The sequence below is a fragment of the Mauremys mutica genome, chromosome 20, assembly GCF_020497125.1.
Source record: "Mauremys mutica isolate MM-2020 ecotype Southern chromosome 20, ASM2049712v1, whole genome shotgun sequence".
In the NCBI taxonomy this organism is placed as follows: Eukaryota; Metazoa; Chordata; order Testudines; family Geoemydidae; genus Mauremys; species Mauremys mutica.
The window spans coordinates 4,820,388-4,839,476 of NC_059091.1; the positions used below are offsets into that span (position 1 = coordinate 4,820,388).

The window sequence follows — 19,089 nt, forward strand, 5'->3', positions numbered from 1 at the left end:
TAATGACATTTTTCCTATTAAGTGGTGTTCTTCTAAACTAATTCCAGTAAGAAGGATTTGACAATCCTGTGTCTATCTTCTGAGAAAAAAAAAATCAGGTCAAATATCAAGAGGGATCTCTCTACAACTGCAATTGTGAAGGTCCAACAATTAGTTATTCGAAACCTTGCTAATGAATTGCTGAGGGCAGACTCCAAAAGGAAAAACAAACACACACAGAATCAGAGAAATGAGGAATTAACACTGCTAAAAGCCAGCGACACAAACTGTTTGTATTGTTTCTATCAAGCAGATACTAGGGAGTTCAGACCCTAGGGACATTTCTCTTTGAAGTGGTCATGTGGGGTTCACAGAAATCCCAAGGATGATCAGCACACACAACCCATAGGGGCTCAGTAATGGGGAAGGACCCATCACATCTGCACTAAACCCAAACTCAGCCCTGCTAACAGTACCCCGTTGTGCCAGCTTCCAACAGCAAGCTGCGGAAAGAGGGGATCCAAAGCCGCGTGCCCCCCATGCTTTGACTTGCAGTTAATCACTCTCCAAAAAAACCAACACTTGTTCCACTTCCTTATCAAGATCAAGTTTTACTAGTAAAATACTTAAGAATTATTCATCTCCTTTACTGTGCCACCCACCGAGACAAAAGGGAAAAAAAGAACACACAGGCCTCCTCACGACCAACTTCCAAAGAGAGCCAGCTTGTTTGTTTGCAAGGGATTTCTCCACCCAAATTAGTGTTTCTCTGGGCGACTGCCATGAGCCTCCATTTCCCTGAAACAAGGCAAGCCAGAGTAGCGACTAGATGCTGGCATTCAATTAAACCTTTCTGTATCAGCCAGGGCACCAAGAGGAAGGGGGTGGGGTGCCGGAGGAGAACAGCAACGCAAGTTCAAAGCCAATGCCACCTCCGAGATCTCTGGCAGTCCTGCCAAGAGCTAATCGGTAGGTAGGCCCGATCAGCCAGAGGGAACGGTGGTAAACAAACTCCCTTCACTCCCAGTGGGGCACGCAGCTGATTTCTAGCATCCACGGGGGAAAAGCTACTGGACTTTTGCACAGTTTCACCAATTTCAAAACACTGGGCGCACCCAACACGCATGCAGCTCTCATTTGGGCACCATAAGAAGTGGCTGGCGCATGGAGTGGTTGGCTCTTTTGGAAAAATACAAATAAAAATTGAGCAGGAGCTGCCCGGTGCCCAGCGCTTTGGGGGAAAAAAATGAGGTGGGGGAGGCCTTATTTAGATGCCTAAAAATTGGAGCAGAGCTCTTTGGGAAAACGTGCACCCAACTGTGGGGTCCTGAGCACTTGCGAGGAAGGGCAGAGGGAAATAAATCGACCCTTGAACTTTTTCGGAGTTCTGGCCCTAGAAGGAATAACATTGCCTCTTTAAGAACATGGAGCCACTGGGAAAAAGGAACTGGAGAAAAACTGAGACCCCAAATTAACCCACGTGCAATCCCAGAGCATTCAAAGAGAGAGGACAATTCCATGTTCTGTTGCACACAAACAAATGCATCACCAGGGCAATCAGAAACACCCAATAAACAATGGACTAATTATTCCTACTCCTCCAGTCACAGCGCTTCACAGTCTCTAAGTACAGTTTTGCACAGCTGATTTCAAGATCTCATCCCTCCAAACACCTCCTCCCACCCCCCCAAAAAAAAGCCACCACACAGGTTTTATTTCCTCTAGATTAAACTAGTGGCTAGTGAAAAAAACCAAAGCAGAACTGGACTACAGAGCTACCAATAAGGAGCACATTTAAACTGGTTCATGTCTCCAGCTAGGTTTTCACTACATAAGCCAAAGAGGATCCATCTTTCAATCGTTGTGTCCTGCAATTGGCAAAGCCCATTGGGTCAGCCTTGTTTTTTCCAGGATGAACCCATGGCGCTCTATGCTGGGGAAGCCTGCAAAGTTAGCAGCCTGTGGCATGGCAAAAGCAGGAGACACCTTGGGATTGATCTGCCCCCGCTCCCATCTCCTCTACCAGCTTGGCAAACGCCAGGTTTGGGAAAAGGCTGCTTGGAGGGGGTGAGCACAGAGCCACATCCAGCCCCTTGGACCAACGTGAGAGCACCCACTTGTAGATAGGGTGACCAGATAGCAAGTATGAAAAAATTGGGACACTTTGGGGGGGGGGGTGGAGGCGGGGGTTGCCTATATAAGACAAAGCTCTTAATATCAGGACGTCTGGTCACCCTACTTGTAGACAAGGGCGGGGCAGAACAAACAGCAGCTAGTAGGAAGCAATGTAGCTCAAACCTGACGTTTTAAGATCTCAGATGCAAAAAAAAAAAATCGTTTCAAATGCAAGAAAATCCAGGAGTTGGGCTCAGCGGAAAGGGGGAGGGGGGAAACGCATGGAAGCCCCTGGCATTCCTTCCTCTCCACATAACTAGGATGTTTATGAAAATTCCCCAAATCCCAGCCGCCCAGGACAGCAGAGGAAGGAGGGGAGGGAGCCGATCACAGCGACAAAAACAAAACCCACCAGCGAGGGGGAAAAGGCAGGAAAATCGCAACCACATTTAAGGGTCAAGTGAGGGTTTTGCATCTGGGTTGAGTCGCCCCCCTTTCAAAGGCTCTTTTCGCAAACATTAATAAAAGGGGGAGGGGGTGACGGCAGGCGAAGGGCCCCGCGTAGCTACAGATGGAAGAGCAAAGCCCCATACACAGGTCGCTAAACATCGCTACGGCGCCGAACCCGAGTGGGAAAGGGTGCAAGGGACACCCCCTCCGCATCTGCACAGATCAGGAACAGCCCCATCGCCCCACGTTGCCTAGATCAGGAGTTAGCTCCCCACCACTGCACAGATTGGGGAGGTGGGGGTGATAGTAGGGTGTGGGGAGAGAGACGCCTCCTGTTTCTCATTGCAAAGTTTCTAACTTTCTCTCCCTTACCTTGTTTTGCAAGCACCAGGGCTTCTTCCCTCTGCACTTGGGTGATGATAGAACCGCTTTCCATCTAACAATCCCACAGATCCAGGGGATCCTTTGGGTGGGAGGGGGTTGGGGGAGGGAAGAGGCCCAGGGAGGTGGGGGCGGGGGTGCTGTGTGTAGGAGGTGTGGGGTGGTCCTCAGCTGCCAGTGCCCTGGAGTAGGCTGCATGCATGCATGCAAGCCGAGCAGCGGCTCCGGGCTTCTCAGATCGGGTCCAACATGGAGAATCCGAGGCTGGAGCGCAAAAAAAAAAAAAAAAAAAAAAAAGCCAACCCCCCCCCACACATATATACACATACACACACACCAGAGGAAATGGGACACAGGCGCGGTTTCCAGGCTCCCCCTCCCTCTTCCAGATAAACAACCAGCAGCAGCAGCTCCCCGGGCCCCCGAGGCAGGCTGAGCCCGACCTGCGGAGCGCCAACCCCGGGCAAATCACACGGAAGTGGGGGGGGAAGACCCGCCAGCCCAAGGCGGCGCACGAGGAGGGTGGGGGACGCGCCCCCCGTTACTTTGTTGCAACGTTCGAAGCTTTGTTATTTTGTATCGGTCGAGAGGCGCTCAGAGCGGAGGGGGGAAACCTTGAAACTGCTCCCGGGCTCTGATTGGCCGCCGGGGAAGAGGGCGGGGCTAGAACGCTTACTATGGGGTGTTTACCTAACAAACATTCCAGCTGCCCAGGGAGTGGGAGTGGGCGGGGGCGGCCCCGCCTCGCGCACCAAGGGCTGCGTCTCGGGCTGGTTGTGCCTCTGTTTACCCCAGTGCTCCGCGCCAGGCCAAGGCTCCCCCTGCACCGACCAGGGTGGGGGAAATACACCCTCCCCGATTGTGCAGGAGAAAGGCCTGGCAGGTTCGGTCAAGCTGCAGGATTGTGTAGGCCACCCTAAGGGAAAGAAGCTTTATGCAACACTTTCTAGTGTGATAGTGGCTCCTTTCTCCCCTCACCTTGAGAAGAGGACAATCGCTATGAGGGATGCGTGCCCAAGCAACCTTAATCTACCCCCCTTGTACTTATGCATTATGATCAGGAACCCTACTTCTCAGTGATTCTCTGATTAAAAAACCATCCAAAAAAATCTGTGTTTTCCCACAATTAAAAGGAAACGCTGAACTTTAGTTTCTATAGACACAATAGGGAGCCCCGCCGCAGGGGGTTGACAGCCCAAGCCCTGACCCAGGATAATATGGAGAGCCAGATAATGAAGGCTCAGATAAACAGGGTTCTACGGTATGTTTGTTTTTTCCACAGAATGTAAAAACTAAACATTCTCTGTAAAAAAAACACCCCCCAAATTTGGTGTTTTTCTGTGGCAAATGGATTTCTTGGATTCTCTGTTATGATATAGACTTGAATTGCACTATTTTTTCCACCTGTATCCCTACTTCATTCAGGGTACAGATACACAGTACTCGCTGTATTCAGTGCAGGATTTAGATGGTGCACCGCATTTACAGGATGGAGCCACACCTACCATGAGAAGGATAAAATAAAATACTCTACACCTACCTCATCCACTGTGCATGGAATTAGGCATCACATAGTTAAAGACTACTATAATTATTAATTATTGTATCATTGTAGTGCCTGCTGTACAAACACAGAACAAGAATATAAGGTTGTGCAACCTTAATTCTGTCATTTCCTCACCTAAGTGCATTCTGTTAAAAAAAATAAAAATTTTTTTTTATAGAGACAGCATCCATAAACAACACAAATGCCCAACTTTTTCCTAGCTGTCAGGGCTGGCTTTAACTTTTTGCCGCCCCAAGCAAAAAAAAAGAGCGCCGCCCTGCTGTAACACCCCCCCAAGCGCTGCGCCGCTGAAACACCCCCCCGAGTGCCCTGCCGAAACACCCTCCCAAGCGCCGTGCCGCCGAAACACCCCCCTGAGCGCCACCGAAACACCCCCGAGTGCCGTGCCGCCGAAACACCCCCCCAAGCGCTGTGCTTCCGAAACACCCCCCCGAGCGCCACCGAAACACCCCCCTGAGTGCCGTGCCACTGAAACACCCCCCCAAGCGCCGTGCCCCCGCCACCCCAAGATTGGCCGCCCCTTACAAGGTACTGCCCCAAGCACATGCTTGGTCGGCTGGTGCCTGGAGCCGGCCCTGCTAGCTGTTCACCAAAGCTAATTTGGATAAAATAGAACAATAATAGCCAGACTCATATTAAATACAGAGACCCAACACTGCAGAAACTACAGGCTCCTTCATGAAATGCTCTTCTGACACCTGCTAATCACTAAAAGCAGCAAAGAATCCTGTGGCACCTTATAGACTAACAGACGTTTTGCAGCATGAGCTTTCGTGGGTGAATGCCCACTTCGTCTGATACTGCTAATCACTGTGCTCATTCAATGATAGTTCTTTCATAGAAATCATTTTTATTATCTCAAATTTTCCCAATATACCAAATTTTATCTGAAGATGGTATAACCAGGCCTTACCTTCTGGGTACAATTTTTGAGCAGTTATTCCATGATTTCTGCTAACTCCTGATTATAAGCAGTGTCTCAATAACTTCCAGCTTGACTGAATTAGGCTGGTTAAAGATCACCATGGCAAAAACTGCCTGAAAGGAGCACCTGGAATACTACTCCAGTAGCATCATGGAACATCAGAGCAACTTACCAAAGGTTGTGGCAGATTCTCCATCACTGGCAATTTTAAAATCAAAATTGGATGTTTTTTCTAAAAGATACACTCTAGTTCAGGGGTCGGCAACCTCTGGCACACAGCTCGCCAGGGTAAGCAGGACAGTTTGTTTACCTGCTGCGTCGGCAGGTTCGGCCGACAGCGGCTCCCACTGGCCGCGGTTTGCCATCCCAGGCCAATGGGGGCGGCGGGAAGTGGCGCGGGCGAGGGATGTGCTGGCCGCAGCTTACCCTGGCGAGCCGTGAGCCGTGTCCCAGACGTTGCCGACCCCTGCTCTAGTTCAAAGAGTAACTCATTCAGGGGAGGCTTATGGCCTGTGTTATGGAGCAAGTCAGACTAGATGGTCACAACAGGTCTGTCTGGCCTTATAATCTACGAATCTCTGGTCAAAACAATCCCCCCACAGCCCCTTAAAAGATGGGCAAAAGAAAAATGGCATTTTCACTGTCCCTAAGAGCAGCACCTGGGATTTATTACACAATATCTGATAGCTTCCTACACAGCATCTGAATTAGAATCCTACTTATCAGATAAGTAGCAAGACTGCCTGGGAACCCTGGCCCAGCCCAGCACCCTATAAATCTTTCCTGATTTAATTAAAACAGGTGTAAAGGAAGGCTCCCAGGCCAGGCAAGGATGTAGGGATACAATCAGTAGAGTCTGGGATCAGGAAAATAAAAGGAAGCCACAATCAGAGCTGAAAGAAGAAGTAAAGGGAGAGATGGCAAGGACTATGTTTCAATCTTTACAGTATATTAGCATTTCATGGCAATAAACCTTATCTGCAGCTACTGCTCCATCCTGCGGGGCTGGAGAGCACTTCCCATGCTCCATGTAATAATCATACAACAAAGAGGGAACTCTGCTTTCTGGGAATTAGCTGGTACAGCAGCATTCTCTCCCTCTCTTTCCTGATGATGGCCCATGTCTCGTTCACCTTGGCTGCCCAGGTGAAAAAGCTGCAAGAGGAAGTCAGAGGGTGACGTTCAGGAGACAGAAGGGTGCAGACTTCTCAAAGGTGGAGAGTACCTGTTTTTGTTAAAGCCTCGGCTGACGTTCAATAATATCATTGCTGCTCTCTGAAATGAATGCTGGGAAAATCTCTGAGCTGGGAGAGAGCACCGTGAACACACTGTGTCTCGTGCAGAGCAGACTCTCTGAGTGATGTCCACAGGGAAAGCATGCTCTTCAGCAACAGAATGAAATAAGACAGCAGGCCAGGAGCAGGGAGAGAGAGAGAGAAAGAGGAGGCTGGATGCCAGGGAACGGGGAGGCCCTGGGGACAAAAAGGTGAGGAAGCCACCAATTTGGTTTCGTACTCTTTCCCAGCTGACAGCCACAAGTTCAGATATGCACGGTGCTCTGCTGTGTGACTGAAACCTCACAATGCCATTTTGACACTGATGATGCATTCAGAAGCTATGCACTATAAAAAGGCTTGTCAGAATTCAATTTATATATATATATATATATATATATATATATATAAATTTAAAGGGATATCCATTTTGAAGCTTCCCCCCGCCATTGTTTATCAATTTAAATGTTCACAATTGCAGGAAATTATGGGGTGTGGGTTCAGACAGGGCAGGTCAGCTAATTATTTAATGACAGTAGACTTTGATTTCAAAAAGTTAAAGCTTTATAATTGGTAAAACACAAGTTGTCTCCACCACATGTCAAAATATACAAATCAAACTCTAACAACTTCTCAAACAGCATTTTTCTTACATGTCTATCTGTAATTCTCTATCGTTATAAATGGAAATACGTTTTCCTCAGTTTGTGCCTGGACGGTGAAATTGACATTTATCAGCATTTACTGATAAAAATCTAGTCTTTCCAAGCCTACCTTTAAAATGGAAAGCAGAACTGAAGTTAGCAGAGAGCAGGCTATCTTGGGAACTATAGAAGAGGCATATCGCCTCGGGCCTCTGTGCCGGCAACACTATCTTGGGAACTATAGAAGAGGCATATTGGCAAACTAGTTTATAAATGGCTAGTAAACTTTTGTAGCAACATTAAAAAAAAAATTCCCCTAACACCTGTTTAACTCACACATCTGACAATAAGCAAGTGAGAACAAAGCTGGTCTCTGTAATAGAATTTTGCTGCTGGTCCACATGGTTTGACTCTGCTGGTTTATAGTTAGATTAATATAATTCCTCACAAATAAGGGTGGAGACATTTATGGATAGGTTTAAAAGTAGCTATTCCCTGCACACTGAATCAACGGCTCCTTCTGTGTCTAATTTCACTAGGATTTCTAGTGACAAGCCCTGGAAAAAACCAGGAAAAAAACCCCACCACCACATCCCACGAAGAACAAACATCGTTCACTGAGGCCATTTGAAAACATCCTACTTCTCAGCAGACATCTGAATCTAGTTTGCGGTGTTCCTAGCGGAAAAAGGTTTGTGTGTGGACATTTGGCGTGTGCAGATCCGCTCCAGGGCAGGCAGCAGCGTGGGATGCATGGGGGAAGATTAACTTAATGGCTGTTGTTTTAGCTGCACCAGGGTTGGAGGAGAGTCTTCTTTGTCCCAATGCTGAGTCTCTCTAATATACTAGTTATCAGATGCAAATAAAATTCTGCCTTGAAGCAATTCTAAGTGGTGCGTTAAATGTTGACAAAAAGTCCTCACTCCTCTGCAGTTTGGAGCCATCAACTATTATTTAATTTTAAAATGTGTGGTAGGGGAAGAGGAGGGGATTTTCCATCCCAGTAGAGAGTCTAAAAGTAATTCCTCCCTGAAGGAGAGGCGTTCCAAAGCATCACAAGGTCTGCTCTGGTACTTCATCCGTCTCCGAGAGAGTAATCCTGCCTACTTCTGCCTTCCTTCCGGCTCCCAACTTTCCTCCCAGCACTTCCTTCCATTTGCTTATTCAGGCCTAGCTGCTGGGGATACTTCCATCCAATTAGCCTCTCAGCCGTACCACCATTAATTTAATTGGCCTCTTCTGCTAAATGCGCATCTTTCAAACAGTTGGTATAAACTGGAGGGGATTTGAGTGACAGGGTGCTGAGTTAGCTCCTGAGTCCACACCCCCTGTTACGCACCACCACCACCACCCCCTTCTTCCCGGCCAGGGTCTCCTCTTCTCAGTGCTCTGTTTTCTCTTGCTCTGAGCAGTTCCCTTCTTATCATTCCCTGCTCTGTGTGGGACCCCACCTTTGGGTCTCTTCCCGGCCCCTTGATGGGTGTTCTCTGATGTCCACCCCCACAAAGAACAATGGGCCGGCCTCACAATTAGGTCTTGGCCCAGCTATCCTCACACTGAGGGCACTCGGCAGGATCTTCCATTATCTGACGTCCCTCTTTAACCTGTCGCTGTTCTACTCCTGGCTCTGTATTCCGTTCGCTCTCCAGGATATTTTGTTCTGTCCCTTGTTTGTCTAAAGACTGATGCTCATACCGGTCTGTTCTTGGGACAACACGAGAGATCCCTTCTTCGATGGCTAAATCAGTACAGGTCTCAGTCACTAGCCCTTGTTTTACCTTGTTTTCCCTTCCTTCTCTACCATCTTCATCTCTGCCCAGGATTCTTTCTTCTCTTACTGATCTTCCTGGCTTGTAACCTTTCTAGGTTCTCCTATTTCTTTTTGATCCCCTCCCCGCTCCTACCCACACCCTAACTAACCCCATGGTCTCCTGGAATTTCCACATTCACTCAAGGGGAAGGGTTTCCAGTCAATTCCCAACATGACTGGGTGGGTCAAAGCCATTGCCACCCCCACCAGTTTCCATTTAAACACTCCTTTGACCTCTAAGGGGACTTTCACTAATGGACTGTGTCTCTTTTCCCCATTCTAACTTTAATGCCCTTCCTGGTTATCATCCAATAGGGGTTTACAACGTCCCCCTGCATGAGCAAACAGCCAGCCGCCAAATCCACTAACCCTTCACCCATTTCCTGCCAACATTAGCCATAAGGGTAGCCATTCGTTTCCCCCCAGGCATCCCAGTCCATCCACAACATTCTGCCAACATGGCATCCATCTATGGACAGTCTCTCTATATGTCCTGGCCGCTTGCATTGATAATACACCCTTCTGCTTGCAGAAGAGGAAGGCTCCTTAGCAGAGGCGATGCATGGGGGGGGTGGGCTTTGGGGGGTCACATGCCTCCTCAGATTTGCTGCTTGGCTTGTACTAAGCATGCTCAGTAACACTGGGGCTGCCATCTCTGTGTCATTTCCCACCCCCCATCAGCTGGCATGGGTCATCTCTGCCCCTTATGCTCTTCCCACCATTTTTTGGTCCCTTTCCCCCCTTGGGCATCTAGAGTCTTCTTCCCTATCCGCACAAGGGATGGACTGTTCTCCTGAGTAAGTCAGCTTCCAAGAACTCTTTGGTGAGCTTCACCGCACTGTCCAAAGTTCAGGGTCACCTTGGGGGGAATTTTGCAAAAACTGTTCTAAATTCACCGCATCCATCTCTTCCTCCAGCCTCATCCAGCAGGCAGCCCAGCCCAACAGTCTGTGCATGAAAGCTCTGGGCCGTACTCCCTCTGTCCATTTTACAGCTCGAAATTTCTGTCAGCATTTCTCCAACAACAGACCCATTCTATCCACGATGGCTGCCTTGGCTATACTGCAGTCCTTGGCACTTAGAGACACATGGGCCTGCTTGGGCTTTGTCTGTCATATAGGGAGCCATTCGCAAAGACCAGGATGCTTTATCCCCGCCAGAACCTAGCACCATCCACTCGAAAGGTCGAGAAAGGCCTCAGAGTTGTCTGTCAGAGCCATTTCACATAGCCAGATTCCTGGGGCTCTGCTGCCGCCCCTGACTGCAGGACTCATCAGATTCTACAGCATCTGGTGCTGTGCTGCCATCTCCTCCTTAGTAAATTCCTGGAGAATAGGGTGACCAGACAGCAAATGTGAAAAATCGGGAGGGGGTGGGGGGTAATAGGAGCCTATATAAGAAAAAAAACCAAAAATCGGGACTGTCCCTATAAAATCGGGACATCTAGTCACCTTACTGGAGGGCCTTCTTCTGCTCTGCCTGCCACTCCCTCCCGGACCATTGCTTTGCTTGTTGAAAGAGCTGCATGGTCCATTACAGCTCCTTTTGTTGTTCTACCCACCATTCAAGGATTTCTTCCATTTCTCCCTGACCACTGAACCTCGCGCCAGTTCTCTCTTCAACTTCCTACTCAGATGAGGGACGCTAATCCTGGACAAGGCCCCAGAAAGTCATGGGGTGGTGTTGGTCCCCTGAGAGTTCACTGAGCACAACCACTCCATGGCTTCTTAACCACCACTGTGCTTTAACCACCACTGGAGGGGATCTGAGCGACCAGGTGCTGAGTTAGCTCCAGAATCCACGCACCCAGTTACAGAAGGGCATGTTTCATTTCCTCACAGTGCCCCCTTCTGTTAATTAAAGACCGGTCATTGCTGGCTGAGGTGGCTGGTTGCTGCAAGCTGAGGGAGGAAGTTAATGCGGGGGGTGGGTGGAATGGGCAGATCCCCAGAGCCATGGAGTATGTGCCCAGAGAAGCCACAGGGGTCCATGTCAGCGACTGGAGTTTGAAGGAAGAAGGTACCAGAAACTGGAGGGTTCATTCATGTTACAGAACATAGGGCAGGATGTGGTTAATCGTCAGATCTGTAAAGCAGAGACCTGTGTATGCTGCAGAATAAGGACACTATTATTCTGTGAGGAGAGAGGTTATCGGCTATTCTCTGTTTTCTGGGCTAGTTAGGACCACCGGCCTACAGCATGTTTGGGACCTCTCTGCTCCAGTCCTTCTGGCTTGCCAGGGTTTGATTTTACTGCTGAGCCAGTCTGTATCATTGGTAGATTAACCGCTTCTATCTGAGCCCAAGAATCCCTGTTTCAGCTTGATTTGGTTCTTCAGATGCATTCAGGGGAGACTCAGGAGAATTCATCTCCATACGTTAGAGGGCAATTAGACACACATGGGAGATTTCCAACACAAACAATACTTAATAAACATTGGATTTTACACACATTCAGAAACGAATGGTAAATAATGAACTTATAATTGCAGATGATAAATTAGGCTGAATTAATTACCCCATGGTGGCTCTTTCAGTTACAGACACGCACTTGAGCGGCAGCACTCATGCTTCAGCAGAGTATTCGTCCCCTAAGGGTTGTGAGCACAGAAGTGACAAACTAATGGAGACAGGACAATCTGCTTGGAGGAGATGAAGATGGACTTGCCAATGCTATGGAATGCTGCAGGTTGTATGTGAGTTTATAGGTAGAGCTGAGGCACATGGGTAAAATTGAAAAGGGCACCCAACTTCACATCAAATCACTGCTAATGGTGAGCTCAGTCCCTGCTAGCAGAAGCAAGGAGACAGTCTGATGGAGGTGGTCCTCTGATTTATATCCAAGTCCGTTCTCTCTGCTGCTGATCCCGTCTCCCATTTTAACGCCACCTGTATCATTAGTAACATCTAGGATGTTGGTTTAAAGAAATCCCAGATCCAGAAGCAACCAAAGGTTGTCCTCATCTGAAGGCAATTTGGTTACCGGTGAGAAATTATCTGGCAAGTCGTAGGCCAGTTTCTAGAAAGCACATCACAAAACCAGCACTACCGCGACACTGCCACTTGCTGGCAGTCTCAGCAGCGAAGCCAAGGATGAAATGGGTCACAGAAAATAATTCCTAGTAGAGATGTCCCTCCGAGTTAGGGCTGAAGCCGGAAGCATATTGGCAGGATAGTTTGGGGAAGGTCATACACAGACCCTGCTCATGTGGTACCTATTCTGGGAACAAACAGAGAAGGGTTTAAACCTCCAAGCCCATCAAATTGGGACTGTTCACCAGCATTAACTTCCCTTAACAAATGTAAAAGTAAAACACAGCAACCACTGTAGATACAAAAAGGGAACAATTCCCCTCATGTCTGATGTGTGAGCCAGAATGTAACCTCCCCCATGCCAGAGATCTCCTTGCTCAGCACAGTTCACCTTTGGATATTGGCCTTTCCTCGAGCAAGATGGAGCAGAAAGACCCAAAATAAGTTTTGATGCAGACCCAAGAGCTGTGAGCAATAAAGTGCCATGTTTCCTTTTGGGTTCCAGCTATCCCTGCGTGTGGCTGGCAAACTTGTGTGAGTGTCAGGGATATAGTTTCTTGTTAACTGTCTGTCAACTTAACATATTGAAGGAGACAGTTCTTATGATGAGAGACAAGTAGAAACTCAGGTCTCATCTCCCAGAGCTGGATGAAATGGCATTTCCCTTTTCTTTCTCTCTCGTGTTTATACAGGTACACTGGCCACTGAGTAAGATAGCGCAGGACTTGGGAGCACACAGTTCCAAGGATGAGGCGATTGCTGTGTGATAGTGAATACATCCCCCCTGTAGCCTGGCTCACATCTCTGAGGTGAAGGGTGGGCTCAGCAAGAGAGGAGCAGAAAGGACCAGGAAAACCAATAGTTTGGAAAGCAAAATAAACTGGGATCCTCAGCAGTGGCCATAGCCATATAATAATACCTAGCACTTTCCAGCTGTAGATCTTTACAAATGAAATCAGTATAATTAATCGCATTTTATGGACAGGGAAACTGAGTCAAGGAGATTTGTCCAACGTCACCCTGCAGCAGAACCAGGAACAGCCCCCAGGTCATTTGACTGCCAGCCCAATGCAGTATCCATTAGGCTACACTGCTTAAGAATGTCAGAATGCCACACTGGGTCAGACCAATGGCACATCTAGCCCAGTATCCAGTCTTCTGACAGTGGCCAGTACCAGATGCTTCAGAGAGCTTGAACAGAACAAGGCAATTTTGAGCAATCCATCCCCTGGTGTCCAATCCCAGCTTCTGGCAGTTAGAGGTTTAGATGGCATTTCCCCTAAGTGACATGTGCCCTCGAAATTATATTAGGATACAGCGCAAGAAAGCAGTAAAAAGGTGGATCCTATTCAAGAAGGGAAAAGTTGATGGGTCTGATTTTTCATCCAGCATGAACCTTTCATTAATTTGGACAACATTCCTCCTGGGAATAGCTGCCTTTTTCCAATTGAGGTTTACTGTTATTTTGACCTATTTTCCCCCAAGCAGTTATGCAATATTGAGAGAAATTAAACAACCACATGTGATATGCCTACACATACCTAATTTGTGTGCACATATATAATATAATATTTCAGTATGTCCAGAATACTACGGCGTTCTTACGTCAAGCTTTGAAGTATTTGCAGTGGAATAATGTAGTGTTTTTGCATAAGAGACAGCAGCACAACATAGAATATACTGAAACATGCAATATATATTGTGTCGATTCTATCTGCCAGCTCTTGTGTGCTTGGTCTCTGTATGAGCAGGACTCTCTAACAATTAAGTCACTCTTTTCGCAGAACACTTGACTCTAAGCAGAAGTTTCCGCTGATGTTAGAGAGGGAGGGTGGTCCTGTAGTGAAGGCATCATGCTAGAATTTCTATTCTATGGAGATAGATCTAGAGTATGAGGTTAATATAAGAACCTGAGTGCCTTTTAGCATGAATAGGGATAATCATGCTTCCCATTTTGTCTGTCTTGAATGTAAGCTCCTCAGGACTGAGCCTCTTGCTTTATATGAGCTTTACATACTCATAGGGGGTCTTCAGGTGCTTCTGTAATAAGTGTCACTAGAACAGTGGTTCTCAAACTTTTGTCCTGGTGACCCCTTTCACATAGCAAGCCTCTGAGTGTGACGCCCCCCCTTACAAATTAAAAAAACTTTTTTATATATTTAACACCATTATAAATGCGGGAGGCAAAGCTGGGTTTAGGGTGGAGGCTGACAGCTCGCGACCCCCCATGTAATAACCTCACGACACCCTGAGGGGTCCCGACCCCAAGTTTGAGAACCTCTGCACTAGAATGAGAATTTGCAAATACATTGAAACAAACCAGAACTCTCATCCTGCTTCATTAGAAACAGCACCAGCACATGAGTGAGCACACCTCCGCAGTGAGTGAAATAAAGAGCACAGATGTGCAAAATGACCATCCAAGGAAGGTAGAAACGGGTGAGCCTGGGTCTTCCAGCCAGGCATATCACTCACGATCCCCTTTGCACATGCTGTGTGCACCTGCAAGCTCTCAAAGGATTTCCAGGGAGAATTATTAGGACTTCAGGAAAGCCCTTTTGCCTCTAAGGTACAACAGCAGCAGTGAGTGGTTTAACGGGGCAGCGGCTAGGAAGGTGGTGATCGGGAAGCTAACATCCTGTTGAGGTTTCTTCCTACGCTGCCAAGCCTAAGAGTTGTGCTGATAGAAGATTTCCTCTGCTTGTGCACTGCCTCCCAAGACTCAGGAGGATCAACCAGAGGTAAGGACTGCAGGGACAATTTTCAAAGCTGCCCAAGATCCTTAGGACTAGGAGCCTATGTTTTACTGCAAGTCAATGGGCTTGTGCTCCTAAAAGCCTAAATCACTTCCCCATGCGGTATTTACAAAGAGGTGAAAAGGTGCCCAGGGAGACAAGTAGGGAAGAATTATTTCGATTCCCAAAGATCAAAAGCAGGAACACAGCTGGGGCAGTGCTTGAACTTTTAACCAATCATGAGACACCTTTTCTCCTCTCACACCCCGCATTCCACACCCTTTCTATTCTTGACATGCAGGAATGACTGGTAAAACTCCATCGCTTCCAAGAGCTGAAGGAGCCAGGATTCCCTTGAGACATGAAGGAAGTGGCTGCTCTGCTAAACCAGAGCCGGCTCAGGTGGTTAGAATTCATTAGATACTTGAACTGACAGTCAATAGGAAAAGAAGCTTGTAGCTATAATTGCATGGTATAGGGGCAGCTGATTCAACATTGTTAGGACAGTTCCGGCTTCTGGAGAGTTTGGCTGGACCCTGAATGTGTCTGTGAGGTGAGAGGACAGGAGTGCAGTCTGTCCTCTCTACTCAGCAGATCTGCAAAGTCTAAACATTGGCTTATTGTACGTTAGCATGCTATGTAGTACTATTTTTCTTTGTACGCCTGGCCTGTACTACCATACTCATACCATATTACCCGAGGGTGTATGCTTTGACTCTGCTGATCCTAAACAAAGAAGTCACATGTCATATTACACTCCATACAGTTCTCTGAAAGATACAGATATAGGTAGAAACAACTGTGATTATGGCAGGCTGGGTACCTGTAGAAAGGTCCATGGCTGAACCCGTTCTCTGACTTTTCACAACTAGGTATTTGTGAGCTAAAGCCCATCCTTTATAGTGATCGCTCCTATTTCCCCAGGCCAGGTTTAGAATCTCCTTTTTGTGTTGGTGGGCCCTATCGATAATCTCCTTTAAACCTTCCAACTGAAGAGTTTTAAGATCTCCCAGTCATTTCACTTGAAGGAAGATTCAAAATCTGTAAGACTCGGGAGCTCTTGCACAATGCGAAAATCCAGGCTGTGATTTTACTTACTGCCACAGCGAGGGTGAAATAGTTGAGGCAATGGAAAAAAGAGGGGACAGAGCCTCCAGGGTGAAACCCACCTCTATGCAGGACAACATAAGGTTAACACCCTACTTAAATCACACTTAACCCCCATGGTGAGGACTTCAGTGGTGTGTCAGCCTCGTGCTGACCCTCTGAATAGGGGTGAATTTTGCCCTAAATTAATACAATCCATTCCATTGACTAATCTTTAACCATTGTTCAAGCCCTGTTACTCCAGAACACCCAGTCCTCACTGACACTATGAGAATGGCCATACTGGGTCAGACCAATAGTACATCTAGCAGTATCCTGTCTCTGACAGTGATCAGTAACAGGGCTTCAGGGGGAGAATATAGGACAGGGCAATTTTGGAGAGATCCACCTCTGCCTTCCTCCCTGGCTTCTGGCAGAGATTTCGGGTCACTCCAAGGATGGGGTTACTTCCCAGACCATTCTGACTAATAGCCAGAGATGGACCTATAAGCTCTTTAGAAGCACATAAATGGCAACAAAAGGCATACAGGGCAAGAGAAGGGAAGACTTCCTGAGAGAGACCCAGAAAGAGGTGGTCAGAGTTAACGAGAATGAGCGATAAGCCCAGAGAGACAATCCGAGACATGACATAACAGGGTGACACTGGACTAGTATTCCAGGAGACTTGATTTATTTCCTGGCTCTGCCACAGACTTCCCATGTGACCTTGGGCATGTGACTGCATGGACCTCAGTTTCCCCATGTGTAAAATAGGGGGAAGCCTTTTTCTGTCTATTTAGGCTGAAGCTTTTCAGAATAGTAACTGTGTTTTACCATGTGTGTGTAGAATGGGGGCCCCCAATCTTGACTAGTGGCTACTTTAATACAAATAACAAATAATAATAAGATATGAGGAGAGAGAAGTGGGGAAGGAAACAGATCTGAAACTTTTCCTCTACAATAGAATGTCAAATGGGAAATTATAGCTTGACTGTTATTTAGAGATAAGGGCAAACAGAAATAAATAGGAAAGGGAGGCAGAAATGACATCAGATTCCTGTCTTCCCATTGGATACATCTCTGGAATGTATGATAACCTTATACCATAAAGGTCATGTGACATCATACCCCAGGAGTCAGGAGTTAATTTAGCAGCAAACTCCAGTGTATTCTCCTAAATAGGGAAGCGGTAGGAGCAGATAGGGTTTCACCAAGCACTGTGTTTACGGGTTACTTCAGCAAAGCAAAACAGGCTGATCTCACTTCCAGCTTCTCCAGCTGAGTTGCTCATCCTTACCTTTGCCAAGCCAGCCTGGTTGGTGGGCCTCCCTTCTGCTATCATGTCACCACTGCACGGACCAGGGCTGGACGGTGAGTTTCAATGCCAATGAGAATACTCTGAGCTCTCCGCTCAGTAGAATGATTGTGGAGCCTGCATTTCCCCTCACAACTCTGCCAGTGCTCTAAGACCCTGACCTGCAAGAGCAGCAGCAGCTTCCTCTTGTGGGCTGGGTACACCTGGGGCTTAAATGATGGCTCTGATGTCCCCAAACTGATGTCACCCGTTCAGGATTGATCTCAGCTACTGACCAGCACCCATTACCCCATGGGGGAAGCATTATTAGCTAAATGAATTAATAACAAATAAGAAAACAACTATTCTAATCTATTCCTTGTTCTGGGCTGTCCAGTGCCATCTGCTTTCTCTGTGTTTGTCTTTTAGATTGCAAGCTCTTTGGGGTAGAGATTTTTGCTGTGTTTGTCTTTTGTCCAGAGCCAAGCATGATGCTGTCCATGCTTAACCAGTAACTGATTATCAGTGAGCCAGTGCTTGATCCTGTGCAAACAATCTGCATATAAAATATGTCCCCTGCCCCAAAGGGTTGACAACCTAATGCTTAGACAAACCATGTGGTACGGACACATGAAATGCACTGGATGATGGCTCCAACTCATCAAAGGGTAGATGTCATTGATAGATCCAGGGGAGGCTCTAGCTTTTTTGCTGCTCCAAGCACGGCAGTCAGGCTGCCTTCGGCGGCTTGCCTGCGGGAGGTCCCCGGTCCCGCGGATTCGGCGTACCAGCCACCGAATTGCCGCCGAATCCGTGGAACCGGTGGACCTCCCGCAGGAATGCCGCCAAAGGCTGCCTGACTGCTGCCCTCACAGGGACGGGCAGGGCGCCCCCTGCAGCTTGCCACCCCAGGCACGCGCTTGGAGTGCTGGTGCTTGGAGCCGCTGCTGGACAGATCATCCCTCCAAAGCAGCTAAATAGAGGAGAGAAACAAAACAAAGTAACATTTGAAAAAGGAAATTGTAAAGGACTCGGATCTAGCTTTGTGTTTCTAGTGAGCCCATCAGTAGAGTATCTGGGCAATGCCTCTTCTCGAAGCTCCAGTTGCTTTGGGCATCTTTTCCTCCTAGGCAGTGAGCTGCTCTGTGCTGCACCATTGAGGCTCTTGCTACTGACTCAAGCGCTGATGACTCTGAAGTTGACAGTGGGGCTGCTGCTAGGTCACCAGCCATCACATCCACTCTATCCAATCTCCTCTCCTCAAGTCATTCCCAGTGCCTTACTTGGTCACAGCTGTAGAGCGCAGAGTGCAGCTGGTCTCTGGCCTGACTGCTGATTCTGGTTCCCCAGTGCACTGCAGGTGCTTGGACCCAGGGGACAGCCTTACTCAAATAGCTTGCCAGTTAGATTTTTCTGGCTTCCTAGCCCAGGGTAGGAAATCTCCAGCAATCCCCAGGGCTGAAGCAGATAGAGCAGAGCTTTGAGACTTAAGGTTGCCTGAAGCCCGTCTGGCTGGGGCGAATCTCCCCAGTCATTCTCTAGAGTTAGCGTTAGGGAGAGAGACTGAGATGAGAGCGAGCAGTGTGGTGAGCCCAGCGAGCAGGCAAGCACACCACAAATTCTAAGCGGCAAACTGCCCCTTTAATCAGCACAAAACTATTGTTATTGGCACTGAAATCTGCTGTTAAAAAAACACCCACACTCTGTAATCAAAAACCCTGGAAGTGAGGCAAGACTGTAGTTTACCAGTCACTGAAACCATCGCAAATCAGAGGAGAGTGGGGGGATTTTTAGGGG

At 47.7% G+C, this 19,089-nt stretch overlaps 1 protein-coding gene across 3 annotated transcripts in view; it reads right to left on the reverse strand.

Moving 5' to 3' along the window:
* The window catches only part of CTDSP2 (CTD small phosphatase 2), an 80,955-nt gene that overhangs the window by 20,795 nt on the left and 41,071 nt on the right, over positions 1-19,089 (reverse strand). The window contains exon 1 of one of the 3 annotated variants that reach the window (XM_044995030.1): positions 2,917-3,217. The exons of the other annotated variants lie outside the window; for them this stretch is intronic. Coding sequence (XP_044850965.1) covers positions 2,917-2,980 — 64 coding nt within the window. The 5' untranslated portion in view covers positions 2,981-3,217. Of the gene's footprint in view, positions 1-2,916; positions 3,218-19,089 lie in introns of those variants that run through there. 3 annotated transcript variants of the gene reach the window in all.